This window comes from Giraffa tippelskirchi, chromosome 3 (genome assembly GCF_054371585.1).
Source record: "Giraffa tippelskirchi isolate mGirTip1 chromosome 3, T2T-mGirTip1v1.2.pri, whole genome shotgun sequence".
Lineage (NCBI taxonomy): Eukaryota > Metazoa > Chordata > Mammalia > Artiodactyla > Giraffidae > Giraffa > Giraffa tippelskirchi.
The window spans coordinates 98930066-98951252 of NC_137277.1; the positions used below are offsets into that span (position 1 = coordinate 98930066).

General features: G+C 37.5%; 1 protein-coding gene and 1 non-coding gene across 3 annotated transcripts in view; one reads left to right on the forward strand and one right to left on the reverse strand.

Annotated features, from left to right (window-relative positions):
- Positions 1–1694: 1694 nt before the first annotated feature.
- The window catches only part of WDSUB1 (WD repeat, sterile alpha motif and U-box domain containing 1), a 64746-nt gene continuing 45253 nt past the window's right edge, over positions 1695–21187 (forward strand). For both annotated transcript variants that reach the window (XM_081582834.1, XM_081582835.1), the window contains exons 1-5: positions 1695–1780; positions 3582–4029; positions 5610–5794; positions 13037–13129; positions 16965–17058. In XM_081582834.1, the coding sequence (XP_081438960.1) occupies positions 3632–4029; positions 5610–5794; positions 13037–13129; positions 16965–17058 (770 nt within the window). In that variant the 5' untranslated portion in view covers positions 1695–1780; positions 3582–3631. The remainder of the gene's footprint in view (positions 1781–3581; positions 4030–5609; positions 5795–13036; positions 13130–16964; positions 17059–21187) is intronic.
- TRNAC-ACA (transfer RNA cysteine (anticodon ACA)) lies at positions 14903–14974 on the reverse strand. The gene has a single exon. It is a non-coding gene; the product is annotated as a tRNA-Cys (tRNA).

The window sequence follows — 21187 nt, forward strand, 5'->3', positions numbered from 1 at the left end:
GAGTATTTTGTGTTTGCTTAGTCGCCTCCGACTCTGTGCAATCGCATGGACTGCAGCCCGCCAGGCTTCTCTGTCCATGGAATTTTCCAGGCAAGAATACAGGAATGGGTTGCCATTTCCCACTCCAGGGGATCTTTCTGACCCAGGGATAAAACCTCTACCTCCTGTGTCTCCAGCATTGACGGGCGTAATTTTTTTTTTCCACCACTGAGCCACTTGGGAAGCCCTTTATTACTTGTCAAATACAACTAGTTTCCTTGCTGAAGAAAACGTTACACTTTTTATTTTAATCTGAACATGGTCCTATACTGTGACATGTACTTAGTATTACTACGCCTAGGAGTTTTTTTCTGGTCAATTTTTTAATCTCAAAAGTGGTTGGCAAGACCACTTTGTAATCAATTACACGTGGAAACCACGGGGTAAGCTCCATGTGAGTTTAGGAGACGCTCGGAAACGCTAGAAAATATGCATATTGGGTTCACGTGATACCAGGATAGCCTGGATATCCTTTTCAGCATTCTGCCTTGGAAAGACATATTTGACCACAAAGGCGATGGCAGGAGTCATGGACTGCTGAGGTCAGAGCTGGCTTAAACAGAAAAGACCAATCAGGGAGATCAGAGAACAGACCAAGCAAGATAAATACAGCAAAGTAAGGAGAGTGGCTCAGTCAGTAGAGTCTGCCTGCAATGCGGGAGACCTGGGTTAGATCCCTGGGTTGGGAAGATCCCCTGGAGAAGGAAATGACAACCCACTCCAGTACTCTTGCTTGGAAAATCCTGTGGACGGAGGAGCCTGGTAGGCTACAGTCCATGGGGTCTCAAAGAGTCGGACACGACTGACGTCACTTTCTTTTTCAAAGGTTCTTTCCCAGTATGCTGCTGCTGCTGCAGCTAAGTCGCTTCAGTCGTGTCCGACTCTGCGCGACCCCATAGACGGCAGCCCACCAGGCTCCCCCGTCCCTGGGATTTTCCAGGCAAGAATACTGGAGTGGATTGCCATTTCCTTCTCCAATGCGTGAAAGTGAAAAGTGACAGTGAAGTCGCTCAGTCGTGTCCGCCTCTTAGCGACCCCATGGACTGTAGCCTACCAGGCTCCTCCGTCCATAGGATTTTCCAGGCAAGAGTATTGGAGTGGGGTGCCATTGTCTTCTCCGTTTCCCAGTATGGACTCATCTTAATCCTAGAGCCAGAATACAGAGACCGGCTCATCACAGGGCGGAAGGGCGCGCGTGCGCCGCGGCGCGGACCGCCCCCCGGTGGGCGGGGTCTGTCCTTTTGCCTCTGGGCGTCCGCAGGCGCCAACCACGCCCGCCTCACCTGCGCATCACGTGTCCCTCGGCGCTCTTAGCGCACCTGAGGGCGGATCCCTGGCGTCTTGAGTCTTCGAAGTGAAAGACCCAGTGCCTACGGGCCAGTTTAGCAACAGCGGTGGCAGGTACGGGAGCGCGGCTCGGGTCAACCCGCCGGGGTGTCTAAACCCTTGGTTTCTCGGCGTCTGGTTCTAAGCGCGTTACCGAGACCGGCTGGGATCTTGATCAGAGCTAGACACTGTTGTGCGGCCTCCACCCGGAAGCCGGGGGCGCCTCACGGCGTGAAGTGGACGTCCCAGTTCCCTCAATCCCTTGCGCCGGTCCCCGCGCCCCAGAAGGCCGCGCTCCCTGCCGGCCGCGTTCCTGCCGCGGGTCGCTCGGTCCAGTGAGGCCCAACTGGCTCTCGGAGTGGAGCAAAATCCTCGGTCCCCAAGTAGGCGTGGGGGAGTAGGTCGCTGGCTTTAGGTAGGAGGATTCTTGGCACATTTCGGGTTGGCTTTGCGAAAGACAGGGATGCGAGTGTTCCCACTGGCGAGTTCATCCAGTTTGCCGGGAGATTGGCGCGTCGGCTGAGGTCTAAGTGGACTCCCACACCCCAAGCCAAACAAACTTTAGCTGATTGCGTCCCTGCTCTTCAAATTCTGGGACCTTGAACTTCAGAGAGAGCTGAGTGGCAAAGGGTGAGGAAGCAAAAGTTTGGGGAATTATCTTTGTGCACTTGCATAGTTGAGATTTGGGACTTCTCCAGAAGACCACCTGATTGGGTTGGTTTTTATTGCAAATACCAGGGGTTTTGATGGTCTGTTTGTTTTTTAGACTTCTTTGGAGTTTGTTTGAAAAAGAGGCCGACTTTTGACATCAGAAATGTTGGAAAAGGCTTGTTTCATCTATTTGTAAAGATTTCTGTAAATAATATTAGAATAAGAGATTAATTTTACAATTCAAGGTTACACCTGTCCCTCAGGGCTGATTATTACCTCGTTTTACATAATTTTCCACTTTTTTTTAAGTGTTAGTAACTTTATTAACAGTTCTCTGATTATTTTGTATTATATTCATATATAATGTTTAAAGGCGGCTAGAACTCAACTAGATTTGGGGAAAAATGTTAATTCAACAAATATTGAACCATATTAGGTGCAAACAGTTTTACATACTGTGGATACAAGAAATGAGAAACAGCTTTGGTGCTTACGTTTTAGTAGGGGGAGACACATGAATAGTGTCAGCTGGTGGCAATCGCTACACTGATGATTAAAATAGGGTGATGTGCTAGCCTATAGAGGGGCTACTTTAGATTAGGAAAGTCACTGGAAAAGGACACTGAAATTGAAATTTACGTGAGAAATTATTTCCCAGAAGCAGAGCCATGAGAATTTAAGCATAAGAAAATCACTTTGTGAAGCTCTTAGATGTTACCATTTTGACTAGGAAAGCTGGAAAGAAGGGAGGGAGAAGAAAAGGGGAAGGAGTTGGGGTCTGAGAAATAGATAGGCAAGAGTCAGATCATACAGGGTTTGGTAAGTCTTGGTAAGGAGTTTGGATTTTATTCTAAATTTATAAATTTGGTCTTAGGTGCAAACCTGCTAAGTCCACTTTTTTTTGAGGGGGGCACTCTTTTCTTTGGGTTTCCTTGATTTATTAGATTAATTCACCTCAAATCTTTTATATCTTTTTATTCTTTGTCATACAAGATGACAAACCATGACATGATAGCTTTCAACACTGCCACTTAAATTGACAAGGAAACCTTTTGTTTGTTTTTATGAGTTAACTGTAAATAGTTCTACATCTTAAAGGTGAGCAGTGCTTTTGGCTCCATCCTATGGAAGGAGCCGCGAGAGTTTGTTAAAGTAGTGAAAAATCTTTTTGAAATTAGCAAGTCTGGAATGAGGCAGTGTTGAGTAGCAGTTCATAAAGGGAAAGTCTTCAAAGGTGAAATAAATACAGTTTTGAATGTACAATGTCAAATCAGTTTGAAGTTACTTGACCAGGTTCTTTTTCAGGAGTTATTGGTATGGCACTTTATTGGAACTTTATTTACTTGGAACTTATTTATGGGAACTTTATTGGTATGGCACTGGTGATTGTGTTTATCATCAGCGATTATAGTCTTAACATGTTTTATTTCTCTCCAAATTATTCTTAGCCCAGGTATAATTTATTGTCTTTAAAAAATGTGAATATAGAAGCTTTTGTTGAGCAAGTTTTTGAATTGATTTTGGCTCTTCTATATTGACTTGAGTTGTATTTATTTGATTCCTAGGATGAAGTAACCTTTATCTAAAAACTGCAGGATATTTCCCAGTAAAGAACATGGTGAAACTAATTCACACGTTAGCAGATCATGATGATGATATCAACTGCTGTGCCTTCTCCTCTTCCCTCTTGGCTACTTGCTCCTTGGACAAAACAATTCACCTATACTCCCTGAGTGACTTTACTGAAGTACCATACTCTCCACTGAAGTTTCACACCTATGCTGTCCACTGCTGCTGTTTCTCCCCTTCAGGACATATTTTGGCTTCATGTTCAACAGATGGTACCACTGTCCTATGGGATACTCAAAACGGACAGATTTTGGCAGTGATGGAACAGCCCAGTGGTAGCCCTGTGAGAGTTTGCAGATTTTCCCCAGACTCCACTTGTTTGGTATCAGGGGCATCTGATGGAACTGTTGTTTTGTGGAATGTGCAGTCATACAAGTTACATAGGTAAGAATGTTTAAACTCTTTCCGTTTTTAATCCTATTACCAGGTTTACGATTTTTTTTGATGACTTGAAGAAATAGATAATTCAGACATCTCAAGGAAAAATACTTCGATCTGTCTCCTGAAGGTCATAAAACATATTTAATATGATTCTTGAAGTAGATTTGCTTGGCTCTGAGTGTTTTAAATTTCCAATTTTTCTTTTGTAAAATAAGGGTTAATCTTGTTAGAATTTTATGGATTTTTTTTTTTTTTTTATAAGAGTTAGGCAAAAAAAAAAAACAACACCAGTCTTTTGAATAAAACAGTAATTTTGGCTTTTTGGTCACACATGGCTCAGGTGTTCTCAGTAATAAAGAAATTGTAGATGAATCTTACCTGTAGGTGAATCTTTCCTGACTGGGATTACTGACCAAGCCCAGAAGAGGGAACCTCGTGATTAGTGTGGTGTTGTGTGTTACCACTTCTTTAAAAACATCACCTGAAAAACTGCTTTTGGATAAAAATACATCAATTAATTTACACTGGTAATGTTGTGTTGCAACTCCCTAGTATTAAAACCATGAATTTGTAAACTTACAGTATGCTTAACTATATATAATATTTTAACAAATTTAAAGTGTACAGTTCAGTGACATTAATCACATTAAAAACTGTAAACTTTTAAATGTCACCAATTAAAATAGCTTAATGTGCCTTCCCCCCTCCCTACCTCTCAGCAACACTCTGAGCACAGGTGGTAGCTGGTAAACAGCTGTTGCTCATTTAGAGTTTTGGTCTTTGGGTTGAAGAAAGTATGTTTTAAGTGGCGTTAATAAACAGTTTAAAGTGAAAGCACAGAGAGAATGGAATGCCTTTAAGTTGTTTTGTGTGAATGAAATTTAACTGTCAGCCAAGGAATCGTTTTCAGTTAACAGATTGGTAAATTGTCTCCCTAACATTATTTCTGTAATATATATAATAAATGATGTGAAAATGATACAATGCAGTGATTTAAGCACTGGATAGGATACTGCATGGGTTGTTGGATTTTTAACAGGTTATTTTTCCTAATTGATAAAATAATGAATTATTGTTAGCCTAGTGTTTCCTAATCTTCCCTAGATAATTTTAAGTTGTTCACAGCATTTTCTTTACATAAAGAATTTATAACTGAAGGTGAGATGAAAGTCCTTACTGTTGTTTCTAGGTGATTTTAATACAAATGTTGGAAGTGCTTTTCACCCCCAATAACATGCTTTTCAATAAATAGTTGTATCTTTTAAAAAATTTCGACTATAATTGATATTGTTGGTTGTTGTCGCTATTTTTGTTAAACTTTGTATATTTTAATGAAAGAGTATGAAGATACATAGACTTTGATTTGGTTAGGATAATGTTTAAATTCTCTTACTTTTAGCAAGCTTATCTCAGTTTAGAGCATATAAAGGATATTTTATTTCTATAGGCATCTACTGCCCTTTATCTCTAGTTCTAGCCATTTATCCTTTTCTTTTACTATATCAAGCTGCTATTAGAGACTGTAATATAAAGTAAAAGATGTCCTGAAATGAAAATTCCCTTTTTGTTTGCTTTTATTTCAGATGTGCCAGTGTTAAGGATGGCTCCTTAGTGGCCTGTGCGTTTTCTCCTCCTGGAAACCTCTTTGTCACTGGCTCCTCATGTGGAGATTTAACAGTGTGGGATGATAAAATGAGATGTCTGCACAGTGAAAAAGCACATGATCTTGGAATTACCTGCTGTGACTTTTCTTCCCAACCAGTTCCTGGTTAGTTATTTTACTCTTGTAAGCACTAGTAATTCCTACTCGCAGTTTGTATGTGACTTTTCTTTCATTACTCATTTTCACTTCATCATTAGTAAAACAAGATCTTTTAATTTATTCCCTTCAAGGAATCATCCTTCTGCTTTATGTTTTTGATCAAAATGAAATCACAAATATTTTTTGGGAAAACCAGATTCTTTCGGAAAATACATAGGGGCTAACACAACTTGATGCAGTAGATCTGGATTCCCTGAGTATGATAATGTGGAGGCCTTAAACCTGTTGGTTTCACTGTGATTTTTGAAATATTGTATGTTTTTATTCAAATAGAAATGTGAAATACAAAAATTGGAAACAAGTTTCATTTTTCATTTACTATTTAATCTTTCAAAAGATAACTTTATAAAAGCATTTGTTAGTAGATTAGTTTTTAGAAAAAGAGAACAACTCTTGACTGTAGACTCTTGGTTTTAAATAAATACAGTGAATTGGCAATTTGCCTTCTTTTATTTTCATCTTCTGTGTTAGGATGGACGTTATGCTTTTGGCTACTTCAATCTTACTTCCAGACCAGTGCTGTCCTATAGTGATATAATGTTGGCTACATGTGTAAATTTTAAAATTTCTAGTAGTAGATGAAATTAATTTTAGTAATGTATTTTACTTTACCCAATATACCTAAAATATTTCAAAATCCTAAAATTATTAATAAGATATTTTACTGTGTTTGGGTATGAAGTCTTTGAAATCTGGTGTGATACAATGTTGGCTACATGTGTAAATTTTTAAATTTCTAGTAGTAGATGAAATTAATTTTAGTAATGTATTTTACTTTACCCAATATACCTAAAATATTTCAAAATCCTAAAATTATTAATAAGATATTTTACTGTGTTTGGGTATGAAGTCTTTGAAATCTGGTGTGCATATTATGTCACATCACAGTTTGTGCTAGCCATGCTTCAACTGTTCAGTCATCGTATGTAGCAAGTTATTAATACTACCTTGTGACAGCTCAGGCTTTGGTACTGCCCTATTTCAAAACCATCAGTGGCATGTTAAAATATGATTAAGGTAAAATAAAATACCAAGTTTCAAACACACAGCCTTTAAGTACCTTACATATTGTGTTTCCCTGCCTCATTACAAGTCACACTTGGCCTCATGCATTCACTTGCCACACTGGCCTCCTTTCATTTCTTGAATGTCTATAAGATGTTTCCGAGGGTTTTACATGTGGACCCTTTACCTGGTTCACTCTTATTTATTCATCCTTTAGATTTCAGGTTAAAAAAAAAATCACTTCAGAAGAGCTTCCCCTGCTCTTCACCTCCTGTACTCAGTCTGAAGTATTTCAATATCGTCTTTTAGTTACATGCTTTATTTTTCTTTTATAGGACTTAGTGAAGTATCACAAGTTTTATTAAATAGTTATCTATATGGATTATGTTTAATGGTGTTTTTCCTGTGAGATTGTAAGCTCCATAGGGTAGGCCTGGATGTATTTTATTTACAGTGCCTGGAATGTAATAGGCTTTGAAAAGCAGACTTTTTAAAATTGAAATGTAGTTGCTTTACAATGTAGTGTTTGTTTCTGCTATACAGCAAAGTGAATCAGCTGTATACCCCTCTCTTTTGGAATTCCTTCTCATTTAGGTCATAGCTGAGCGGTGAGTAGGGTTCATCAACAGTAGGTTATCTGTTCTATCTGTAGCATCAGTAGTGTATATACGTCAATCCCAGTCTCCCAATTCATCCCACCCTCCTCTTAACCCCGTTCCCACCTTGGTGTCCATATGTTTCATTTCTGTGTGTGTCCCTTTTTGCTTTGCAAATAAGAATACCTATACCATTTTTCTAGATTCCACCTATATGCATTAATATGATACTTGTTTTTCTGACTTCTCTCTGTATGATAGTCTCTAAGTCCATCCACGTCTCTACAAATGATCCAGTTTCATTCCTTTTTTATGGCTGAGTAATATTCCAGTGCATGTGTGCATGTGTGTGTGTGTGCACGCTTCATCTTCTTTATCCATCCTCTGTTGATGGGCATTGAGGCTGCTGCTGTGTCCTGCTATTGTTACTAGTGCTGCAGTGAGCATTGGGGTGCATGTATCTTTTTGAATTATAGCTTTCTCAGGGTCTATGCCCAGTAGTGGGATGGTTGAGTCATATGGTAGTTCTGTTTTTAGTTTTTTAAGGAATCTCCATACTGTTCTCCGTAGTGGCTGTACAAATTTACATTCCCACCAACAATATAGGGGTGTTCCCTTTTCTGCACAACTTCTTCAGCATTTATTGTTTGTAGATTTTTTTAATGATGGCCATTCTGACTGGTGTGAGGTGGTACCTCATGGTACTTTTGACTTGCATATCTCTAATAATTAGTGATGTTGAGCATATTTCCATGTCTTTATTGGCTAGCTGTATGTCTTCTTTGGATAACGTCTGTTGTCTTCTGCCCATTTTTTGATTGGGTTGTGCTTTGGTTTTTGTTTAATTGAGCTACATGAGCTATTTGTATGTTTTGTTTTTTAAAACATTTATTTGGCCGAGCAGGGTCTTAGTCGTGGCACACGGGAGCTTCAATCTCTTAGTTGTGCCAGGCAGGACCTGTTCCTTGCATCATGTGGAATCTGGTTCCCTGACCAGGGATTAACCCTGTGCCCCCTGCACTGAGAGCGTGGAGTCTTCGCCACTGGACCACCAAGAAAGTCCCCTGTTTGTATATTTTTCAGATGAATCCTTTATCAGTTGCTTTATTTGCAAATATTTTCTCCCATTTTGAGGGTTGTCTTTTCATCTTATTTTATGGTTTCCTTTGCTGTGCAAAAGACTTAAAGTTTAATTAGGTCCCATTTGTTAAGTTTTGTATTTATTTTCATTACTCTAAGAGGTGGGTCAAAAATGATCCTGTTCTGCCTGTGTTTTGCTCTAAGAGTTTTATATTTTATAGTGTCTGGCCTTTAGGTCTTTAATCCGTTTTGAGTTAATTTTTGCATATGGTGCTAGGAAATGTTCTAATTTCATTCTTTACATGTAGCTGTCCAGTTCTTCCAGCACTACTTATTGAAGAGGCTGTCTTTTCTCCTTTGTATATTCTTGCCTTCTTTGTCATAAATTTAGGTGATTGAAATGCAGACTAAGATTCCTTTTACTGATTTGTTGAAATTTCTTGTTTCTGTTTCCTTAACTTTTTAATATCATATGGCAGATTAACGGTTTTCTTTTCATGAATCCATTCTTCTGCTGAACTCCCTACCTAATTTAATAGTGATGATTTATTTTTTAATATATTGTTTTATGAAGTTTTATTCTAAGAAGTTCAGCTTGTAACAGGCAAGAACCGTTTCTTCAATTCTGTGACCCCCTTATCCAAAATCTTACAGGCATTCGATGAATCTTTGGATTGTATCAACATGAGGAGATTTAGGTTTCCTTTTTGATTCTAAGTTATCTGAAAAGATTTTTCATTAAAATGCCATTTTTGTAATACTATTAACGTTAAGGACATCCTTCTTCTGTCTTCAGAGGGATTGCAGCTGATAGGTTCTGGAAAGGTTCACTACACTAGGCTGAAAATTCTCAGTGAGATTCTAAAGTAAGTATATTACCCACATCCCTACTGTGCCTTTAGAGTATATTTCAAAGTATATTTCTCAATATAGTTCTAATATGTCCCTTCTGTAGTTTCTTTAGTTTAACTTCTGTTAACAATAGATATTAACCTTATATATAAATTCCCTGAAACAGATTGATGTATGCTTTAAAGTGACTATTAGAGGAATTTGTGGAAACTACTATATTTTCTTAAAAAGACAGAAGATGTAATTTTTAACTTATTATTGCTTAATTTGGTATCTGTTAATATCTGTAAATACTTATGACAAATTGAGTCTTCTGCCTTTGTGACATTTTGCTCAAATATGGAAAAATACTACTGTTTGTGTGCTAGAGGATAAATATTCAGTTCTGTCCAGTTTTCAAGTGGTAGATTTTGGGTTAGATTATTGTTACAGTTGAAATATTTTTCCTGAAGAAAAGTCCATTTTTAAATATTTGGATCTTGAGCACAGACATATTTTAAACTTTATAATTTCACATTGTCCTAGCTGAATTCTCACTATTGAAAGACACTTCAGCATCAGCATCAAAGGATTTTATTTAGTCTAGAAACAATAGGGAAAAAAAGTTTTTTTGCCTTAAAAACATTGAATGATTGTAGAGAATTACTTGTATCCATCAAGATCTCTGAGAAAGGATGCCCTTTGGCTGAACCTGTGCTAGAAAAAAAATGCTATTGAAATGTGCAAAACTCTCTTACAGTTAGAAAAACTTTCAGTGAAAAAGAAATTTTAATTTGTTGTATTTTAAAGTATTTGTGCTTCCAACAAAACAGAGTCCATAGGAAAAGTTTAGTTTACATACCTAGGTGTATAAACTAAATACCACATGCTAAATATTTGCGAAACCAGAGTGCAATCTTAAGATAGGTATTCAGGTTTCTTAATTGAGTTTTACTGTATATGAGTGCTAAAACTTCCTTTGACTTGTAATATTAGGTGGAATTCATATAAAATTGAGTTGGTGAACTGGATGACCAGGGAAGTCCCAAATCTGATCTTTTTGCCTTCCCCCAGTTGTTGTCCTTGGAGCCCCTTATCTTTCCTGACTGATTATAAACTCATACTTCCTCTGCTAGAGGCATGGTCTTTGGGCCCTTCTTCAGCAAGTGTCTGCTCTCCAGGGGACTGTAACTAGAGCAAGGCACTCACTGCAGAAGAAGTCAGATTCAACTATTCAACCTTTGCTCAGGTCAAAATCACCAGCTACCAATTAGACCAGTGCCTGGAACACAGTGGCCCTCAAGGTACATGTTTAATGTATCAGTGAAAGGTGTAGGGGACCACATGCCACATATATAAGATTGTCAGTTTCACCCTTTTTCTGCTGTGTGACCTCAGGTACATGGCTTTTCCTCTCTGGGCCTTAGCTCTCAACTATGACCTTGGGATGGTCATGCTTGCTGCCTTGTAGGACTAAATGTAAAGAGTTAGAGGTCATATCTGTCAAATGCTTAACAGAAATGCGAAAACAGGTGCTTAATAAACAGTTGATAGTATTGTTGAAAAATTAAGTAGGTGATATCAGTATTTACATTACCCACAAGTATTTAGGAACTTATCTAGTGGGTAGATAGTGATACTCTGTCTAAATAGGATAACAACTAGTGGGTGTTTTTTTTTGGTAACACCAAATTTAACTGATTACTTTGCCTAAGTTGTGTAATTGTTGTTACTGTTTACTCCCTAAATTGTGTCCAACTCTTGTGACCTCCTGAACTCTACCCCCGCCAGGCTTCTCTGTTCGTGGGATTTCCTAGGCAAGAATACTGGAGTGGGTTGCCATTTCCTTTTCCAGGGGTTCTTCCCAAACCCAGGAATTGAGGCCACCTCTCCTGCACTGTAGGCAGATTCTGTACCACTGAGCCTGATTCTTTTCCATTGGAAGGACCTACTTGTATAATCAGTTCAGTTCAGTTGCTAAGTCATATCCGACTCTGTGACCCCGTGGACTACAGCACGCCAGGCTTCCCTGTCCATCACCAACTCCTGGAGCTTGCTCAAACTCACGTCCATCGAGTCGGTGATGCCATCCAGCCATCTCATCCTCTGTCGTCCCCTTCTCCTGCTTTCAGTCTTTCCCAGGATCAGGTTCTTTTCCAATGAGTCAGCTCTTTGCATCAGGTGGCCAAAGTATTGGAGCTTCAGCTTCAACATCAGTCCTTCCAATGAATATTCTGGCTTGATTTCCTTTTGGATTGACTGGTTTGATCTCCTTGCAGTCCAAAGAATTCTCAAAAGTCTTCTCCAACACCACAGTTCAAAAGCATCAGTTCTTTGGCGCTCAGCCTTCTTTATGGTCCACCTCTCACATCCATGCATGACTACTGCAAAAACCATAGCCTTGACTAGATGGACCTTTGTTTACAAAGTAATGTCTCTGCTTTTTAATATGCTGTCTAGGTTGGTTATAACTTTCCTTCCAGGGAGTAAGCGTCTTTAATTTCATGGCTGCAGTCACCATCTGCAGTGATTTTGGAGCCCAGAAAAATAGTCAGCCACTGTTTCCACTGTTTCCCCATCTATTTACCATGAAGTGATGGGACCAGATGCCATGATCTTAGTTCTCTGAATGTTGAGCTTTAAGCCAACTTTCTCACTCTCCTCTTTAACTTGCATCAGGGGGCTCTTTAGTTCTTCACTTTCTGCCATAAGGGTGGTATCATCTGTATATTTGAGGTTATTGATGTTTCTCCCAGCAATCTTGATTCCAGCTTGTGTTTCTTCCAGTCCAGCGTTTCTCATGATGTACTCTGCATATACATTAAATAAGCAGGGTGACAATGTACAGCCTTGACGTACTCCTTTTCCTATTTGGAACCAGTCTGTTATTCCATGTCCAGTTCTAACTGTTGCTTCCCGACCTGCATACAGGATTCTCAAGAGGCAGGTCAGGTGGTCTGGTATTCCCATCTCTTGAAGAATTTTCCACAGTTTATTGTGATCCACACAGTCAAAGGCTTTGGCATAGTCAATAAAACAGAAATAGATGTTTTTCTGGAACTCTTTTGCTTTTTCGATGATCCAGCGGATGTTGGCAATTTGATCTCTGGTTCCTCTGCCTTTTCTAAAACCGGCTTGAACATCTGGAAGTTCACGGTTCATGTATTGCTGAAGCCTGGCTTGGAGAATTTTGAGCATTACTTTACTAGCGTGTGAGATGAGTGCAATTGTGCAGTAGTTTGAGCATTCTTTGGCATTGCCTTTCTTTGGGATTGGAATGAAAACTGACTTTTCCAGTCCTGTGGCTACTGCTGAGTTTTCCAAATTTGCTGACATATTGAGTGCAGCACTTTCACAGCATCATCTTTTAGGATTTGAAATAGCTCAACTGGAGTTCCATCACCTCCACTAGCTTTGTTATATCTTTAGTGGAAGGTAAAGAAGTGTTTTGTTGTCACAACTTCAGGGGCTACAGTCATAATCTTTTGAAGAACCTTGTTTAAAAGAAGTTCTTTGACATTTCAGTTTATGGTATAAATTAATTGATATATTTAATATTGCTTGTGAATATGGTTAAATGAATGTATTAACAGATCTCAGTATAAAGTTGAAAAATTTTTGGTTTAAATGTTTTGTCAATTCTTGTACATTTATTTTAACAAATTTACATTTTTAGGTGGAGAACAAGGTCTTCAGTTCTTTCAGTTGGCATCGTGTGGTCAAGATTGCCAGATCAAAATTTGGCTTATTTCTTTTATCCATATCTTAGGTATGTGTTCTCTAGACTGATTTTTTGTGATGCAGGTAAAGTTTCTGTTTTAATTAATCTTTTAACTTAAGGTACCCTAGATATCAAAATGGGATTATAAAAATATATTTTAAGCACTTTTAATTAACGTCATACATACACATGATTTAGAAATTGTATGCACACTACCGATAATGACCTTGTCACTACCACTACACACATTCCTGCTTAACCAGAAGAAATTCTACTTTGTACTTGTTCTGTTTTCAATTCTTTTGGTTGGTTTTTTTTTTTGATGGTTTTCCATGTCCATAAATATTTTTTATACTACATTTTAAATTTACACAGTGTAGTTAGTTTTTGGAACTTGTGTGGGTGTTTCCACCATGCACTGTACCTTTTTTTTTAATTGAAGAATAATTACTTTACAGACTTGTTGTTTTCTGTCAAACATCAACATGAATTGCATTGTACTTTTATTTCAGGTGATTCTTCCATCAGAATGCTTATGTCTTTCATTTTTGGTAGTTCTTTATGCTAATTTGGTATTTATGCTAATTCTTCAATTTCTTCTCCACTTCTCTTTTTATATTCCCGTTAGTTGAGTGGTGGGCTCCTGACTTTATTTCCTATGTCTTTCCACCCCCAACATTTATCTCTGTCTTTTTCCTATCATAGGAGAAAATTCCTTAGCTTTATCTTTTAACCTTTTTGAAAAATTTAATCCCATCAATAATATTTTCAGTTTCCAAAAACTTACCTTTTTTGTTTCTTTTCCTTAGTGTCTTACATTTACTTTACGAAAGCAGGATCCTCTCTAAATTCTCAGGATACCAATTAGAGGCTTTTTGTTTTGATTTTAATTTCTCTTTTGTTTCCTGATCAACTTTGTTTTCTCTTGGGCCTTTTTTTGTTTATCCTTATCTCTTTCATGTGGTTACCTTCTTCAACTGCTTTATGATCTTTAGTATTCCATTTACTTTCAAGAATTAAACAATGAGAAATTTAGAGCCTCTGTGCACATGGTAGTGTTCTGTAATTGCTGGTTTCCCTTTAGGTTAAAGGGGTGGACTGTTGGCCCTTATTGGGAAAGGGTTGGGGTATTGGAGGATGTGGGTGTCTGTGTTGCCCTGGAGGTACCACGGAGCTCTCCAGTCATTGTTTTCCTTCTTCTTGGGGAGAACCATATGGCTTTCATGCAGTATACTATGGGTGGGGTGGTCAGAGAGGGATGGGAGATAGTTCATGTTTCATAAACAGGCCTTCAGTAAATTTTTTCTGTTTTCATGTCTGTATCATTCTGACTTTCCTTTTCCTTGACTGTTAATAAGTCCTAAAGTCTTTTGGGGTTTTCTGTAAATAATTGTAAGCCTTTTGGGGTTTTCTAGAGAAAGCCAGCTTTCTTCTTGACTGTAACCCTCTCGTTTTGCACTCTAAGGTGTTACTTCTCTATACTTCCTCATTGATTAATTTGCATCTGCCTTTCCAAAATTGGGTTCGGCTTCTCATTTCCTGATAACATTTTCCCCCCTTCCCCTTTTCTTCATTGATGTGAATTTATGTTTTTATTAATTCCTTCATTATCTTTTTATGGGAACTCTGAAATTATATGAGCAATTGACCATCTTGCTTCAGATGCCTAAAAATATTGTCACCTAATAAAGTGAAAGTGAAGTCACTCAATCGTGGCCGACTCTTTGCGACCCCATGGACTGTGCCTACCAGGTTCCTCCATCATGGGATTTTCCAGGCAAGAATACTGGAGTGGGTTGCCATTTCCTTCCCCAGGAGATCTTCCCGACCCAGGGATTGAACCTGGGTCTCCTGCATTGTAGGCAGACACTTTACCATCTGAGCCACCAGGGAAGCTCGTCACCTAATAAGCGGCAGCTAAATCATGCATTGTATTTCGTTGTTTATAAAGTCACTGTCAGAGATCAAGTTGAACACTAGTTAAAGTGGTGGGACAGATTTTAATCAGTAATGTACTATTGCAGTAGGGAGAAAAGTCCAGCATGAACTGAACTCAACTTCAGTTTATACAGAGGGACTATTTTAAAGAGGGAATAAAGAGCAGGTAAATGGGACCTGTGTAGCGTCTAGCAAATGACAAAATTACAAAAAGCAGGAATCTGGGAATTGGTCCATGTGAAACTCGTCTGGATTTGCTGATGGGCACTTATGGAAGTTAGGCTCCTCCTCTCTCACAGAAGCAGGGAGACAGAAGCTTTATCTTCCGGGATTGGCTGGAATAAACAGTAAATTCTTTTGGCAGCCTTGAATTTTCTTAGTCCCCAACTTTAAGGGGACTAGGATCATGCTAGGAATGCAACCTTAAGCTGTTAGAGACCACGCTAGTTTAAGTCTTTGTTGGCCCAGGTCAGGGCCTGATCCAGGAGGCCACTCAGAAGAGCCTGGGTAGTTTGGTCGAGAGAACCTTTGTCATTTTGCTCGTGTATAGAGAAGGGTCTGTTACCAGGAAATACATTTCTTTTTATGGAAATTAGTTACTTTATTGCCTATTAGGTTATATGCAGTAATTCTTTCAATGTTTTCAGTGACAGCTGCTAAGAAGAGTTTGGTTATTTCTCTGGTCTATCGTACCTCTTTTATTATCAAAGTAAAAATTCTCTATCAAGAACCATAAATACAGTCATGTATGTGGATGTTCTCAGTACAACCTATCTTTAGTAATTGTTCAGAAGTAAAGCTTTTCCTACATTGTCTGGAAAATGTTTTTACACTGACTATAAAAAACATAACAGTTTATAAACGTGCAGTTAGAGCCTTTTAATAAAGCATTTAGCATTATGTGCACCTAATCTTAATTGCTTATTTGTAGGGAGGAGTAGATAAGACAAATGGGTCTTATTCTTGAGAATGTGACCAATTCATAGGATCTTATTGCAAGTTTATTTTATTAAATCTTCAGTTGTTTTGCAGTTTGTTATCATTTTTGCTTTTTTGATTGTGTCTTCACTAATCTGTATGTGCCTAATTATTGATCAGTGCCTTGAATGCCTACATCTGTTCTCCTGTGTAAAAACATACTCTACTATTTTGAATAAAAATAAAATATATATTTAATAATAAAGTGAGATAAACATTTTTTATTGACGCTTTTACCTGCACTATGACATTTTTGTTTAAAACGCTGTCTATCCAAGAGCCATTAACACTTCAAAGTTCTTATTAGGTCTGAGAAAATTACAGATTTCACTTAATTCCTTGTATCCCCAGATCAACTTCTTAGTGATTATTTTTCTATATTGTCACCAAAATACATTGAATTCCCTTGGCTTATCTTTGAAAGAGTTGTGATATTCCTTTTCAGTAATTATAGAAAGCATAAAAAGCATTTTGACTGCTACCATACTTTGTTGGGATTTTGTAGGATATATTGGAGTTTTAAGATCTGTAAATTACTATCTTTAATTTATGAAGTGAGAAGATATCTTAATCCAGATACTTAAAATTGCAGGCATTTGATTTCTTTTTAGGCATTTGGGCAATTAGTGTGTGGTGTGTGTGTGTTTAAGATACCAAGATTGAAGTATTGTTTAAAGTTTTATATATTTTATAGAGTTCAGAATTTTTTAATTTAAAAATAATTTGATTTTAATCCCCTATGTCTAGTGTTTGCTGACCCCACCATTTTCTTTACCTGTTACTGAACTTTTGAAACCACTTAATCACAGTGCATTCTGATACTTGAGTTGTGTGAGGATTTTTTTTTTTCCCATCTTTGTGTCCTTTAAGCATTCCAAGATTTTATTGAAGAAATAAAATAGTTTTTACTTAAAAATAAATTCTAAGCACAATCAGCTTGCTAATTTTCTCACCTTGTTATTTGCAGGTTTTGAATTGAAATATAAAAGTACACTGACTGGACACTGTGCTCCTGTTCTGGCTTGTGCTTTTTCTCATGATGGGCAGATGCTAGTTTCAGGGTAAGGTGTTTAATTCCCTTAAACCATTTAGGTATGAAATACAATAGACTTACAGAAAAGTACATAAAACTTAAGAGAACAGCTTGATAAATCACTGTACTGCAAATTTGCAGCTGCTTACTCAGGTCAAGGAATAGAACATTGCTGGTTTCCCTCGAATTCCTCTTCTTCCAAGTCTGCTTTCTGGTGACAGTGCCTTAGATCATGTGCAGCATTGTCTTTTCCTTTTAAATTGATCTAAAACCAATCACACAATATGAATTATTTTGTGTCTGGCTTCCTTTACTCAATATTATGTTTGTTTTCCAAGTGGTTGAGTGAATCTGATGCGTATGGTATGTGAAGTGGTTGTGCTCAGTTGCTTCAGTCATGTCTGACTTTGTGATCCTGTGGACAGCAGCCTGCCAGGCTCCTCTGTCCATGGGATTCTCTAGGTAAGAACACCGGAGTGGGTTGCCATTTCCTCCTCCAGTGGTATGTGATAGGAATCCAATTTCATTTCTTTCCATATGGGTATCCAGTTGTCCCAGTACAAAGTGAAAAGATATCTTTTCTTCACCATTTTAATATGCCACCTTGTCAGAAACCAGTGATCATATATGTGTGGGTCTTTTTTGCAGCCTATTATTCTGTTCTGTTTGTCCTTGCTCTAATATCATTCTGTATTTCTGAGGCTTTATAACTTGACTTTTCCTGACATTTGACACTTTCATATGAGTTTTATTTAGAGTTAGCTTGTCATACTGTCTCTCCAGTTCCTCCCTCTACACAAAAAAAACCTGTTTGGAGTTTGACTGGAATTATATTGAGTCTGATAAATTTGGGGAGAATTGATGTCTTTTATGGTATTGAGTCTCCAACCCATGAATGTGGTGTATTTTTCCACTTACTTGTCTTTTGATTTCTCTCAATAATATCTCTCAATAGAAGATAATGTATTTGTCACCCTCTATAGAGATCTTCCTCATCTTTTGTTAGATTTATTCCAAGCTCTTTTTTGTTGCTATTATAAAAGATGTGGCTAATATAGGGAAATATATATGGAAAGACAATTGAGTTTTCTGTGAAGATTCTAATTTTGAATTTTTTATATCTAAAATCATATACTATGTTAATGATGTTTTTTGTCTCTTCCTTTTTGATTCTTGCCTTCCCTTGTGGCTCAGCTGGTAAAGAATCTACCTGCAATGTGGGAGACCTGGGTTTGATCCCTGGGTTAGGAAGATCCCCTAGAGAAGGGAAAGGCTACCCACTCCAGTTCTCTGGCCTAGAGAATCCCACGGACTGTATCGTCCATGGGGTTGCAAAGAATCAGATGTGACTGAATGACTTTGACTTCACTTCACTTTGCTGAACTGGCTAACACTGCCAGGATAATGAAAATAGTTATATAGCTAACCTTGTCTGACCTGTTTTGAAGAGGGAAAATTTTCATGAAGTGTGATCACTGTAGGTTTTAGGAGATAAGCTTTATTAGCTTTTCTGTTTCTTCTAGTTTGTAAGATTTTTTTTTCATTAATAGGTATTACACAGTTCATCAAATGATTTTTCATGCATCTTTTGAGATCATATGATTTTTCTTCTTTATCCTATTAGTGTTATAAATTATGTTGATTTTTATAAATCTGATTTATACATGTTAAACTGGCTTTGCTTTGTTGGAGTAAATACAGCTTAGGACATACTGTTTTTGTTTATTGCTATAGAGAAGTCAGTTTTATTCTAACTGTAGCTTTTTGGATGTAATTCATATTTTTTTCACTGGCTGCTCACACATTTTATCTTGTAGTTTTCTGCACATTTACTTTGTATCTAGATTTGCATTTCTTTTTGCTTAGTTTGCTTAGAATTTAATGAACTTCTTAAATTTGTAGACTATTATATCACTTTGGGGAGAAATTCTTATTATCTCTTCCAATATTGCCTCTGTCCTTTTCTTTCTCTCTAATTCTGGGATTCTAAATGCACATAAATACCTTCTCACTGTAACTTTGTCTCTTGTTCTCTCTTCTGTATTTTTTTATTCTTGAGCTTTGTTCTGAATGGTTTCATCTTTATTGATTCACTCCTTAGTTTTATTTAATGTGCTATTAAAGTGGTCCATTGAAGAATTCTTGATTTTTGGTTATTTTTGATTCTACAATTTTTATTTGGTTATTTTTCAGGTCTGCCATGTCAGTTATGATTTCTACGTCTCTGCTGAAAATTCTAATCTTGGCTTTTATTTTTCAAAGCTTTAATTTGTGAAGCTGTTGGTTTAGTACACAGTATAGCATTATTGAGATCTTTCCACTTTGATCACACAGGCCATAGCATTCAAACCCTCATTCATGGCTCTTTGCAGCAGTTTTGGCTTCAGCCAAGATATTTAAGCTTCTAACCTGTATGTGAAGTGTTCTGGACCAAGCCTGATAGTTCTTTCCTCCATATGTTCCAATCCTTGACAAATAATCAGCCACCTAATTAGATACATTGCCATTATTTTACATGTGAAAAACTCTTGAAAATATTGATAGTTCATCATCAAAAAGTATTTTTAAAAATTCTCCTTTAGCCTAGGATTGAAATTACTGCAAAGTTGGATTTCCTCTTACTGCTTTGGAAGATACATTATGCATTCTCTCTTAAGAAGTTAGTAACAAATTGGTTATGTATGAAATTAAAGTGTTTATGACTTTCTTATATGCCGAGTTCTCTGCCAGTTGCAATAGAGCATATAAAAGGAAGTATAAGACAATGTGCTCTTGAAGTTCTTTTACTTCTCTGTTCTGATTGTTGATGTTCATAGTGATAGCAAGATCCTAATGTGCCCTTACCCTCTGAATTACAGAAGTGTCAAGTGATGCTCAATAATGTTTCTGTGTTAAGTTCATCTTATAGCATTCCTATTTCTTATTAACTTGTGTACATATATGAATCCTTAAAAAGTTTGTTTTTAATTTTTGGCTGTGCTTCATTGCTGCGTGTAGGCTTTATCTAATTTTGGCAAGTGGGAGCTACTGTCTAGTTACAGTGCACGGGGCTTCTCATAGCAGTGGCTTCTCTTGTTTCCAAACACAGGCTCTAGGATGTGAGGGCTTCAGTAGTTGCAGCAAACAGGCTTAGTTGCTCCACAGCATGTGGGGTCTTTCCGATCCAGGGATCAAACCGGTGTCCCCTGCTTTGCAAGGTGGATTCCTAACCACTGGACCCCCAGCGAAGCCCTATATATGTGAATTTTAATTAACCCATTATATCAACTAGAATAATGTACCTTTCCCAAGTCATTCTGGATAAGTGGAGTTTTACATTATTAAGTGCTTTTGGAATGTGATGCTGTTCTAGGCCACATTCAAATATTCTTCTGGATGTAATTAGTTTATTTTTAGTTTATTTGGATAAATATATAAGCAGACAAATGGGTTGGAAATGTAAATTAGTGAAGTATAGACATTTAGTTTTTAGGATAATTGAGAGATGCTTAAATCATACTTGATTAATGGATAGATAACCAGTTAGCTGGTCAATGATAGATTCCATTTGTGACAAAAAGTATTTGGTAAGATAGAATGGATACATATAAAGAGGGAGTCAGTGGGAGAAAGCAATTAGGGTAAAAATACATGTGAATATAAGTGACGAGGCAAGAAAAAAATAAATGAACAGAATAGGATTGAAGGACAGAAAGTGTACTAAGGAAGTTGTATAGGGTATAGATTTGGGATGACCATGTAAAAAGCAATATAGAATTTGTATATACAGATATTAGAGAATTGGGAAACAGAAAAGACTTTGCAAAAGGCAGGAAATTTTTGAGTAGATTAAAATGTATGATAAAGAGGAGTAAGGGAAAATGAGGCTATAAAAATAGGTTGTAGAGATGATAGTGAAAGTTCTCATTTGTGTCCAACTCTTTGCAACCCCATGGACTATACACTCCATGGAATTCTTCAGGCCAGAATACTGGTGTGGGTAGCCTGTCCCTTCTCCAGGGGATCTTCCCAATCCAGGGATTGAACCCAGGTCTCCCTCATTGCAGGCAGATTCTTTACCAGCTCAGTCACCAGGGAAGAGATGATAGAGGATATCATTATAATTTCATGTAGCAGATTTAGGAGAACTATTGAAACTTTCAAAGCATGTCTAACAC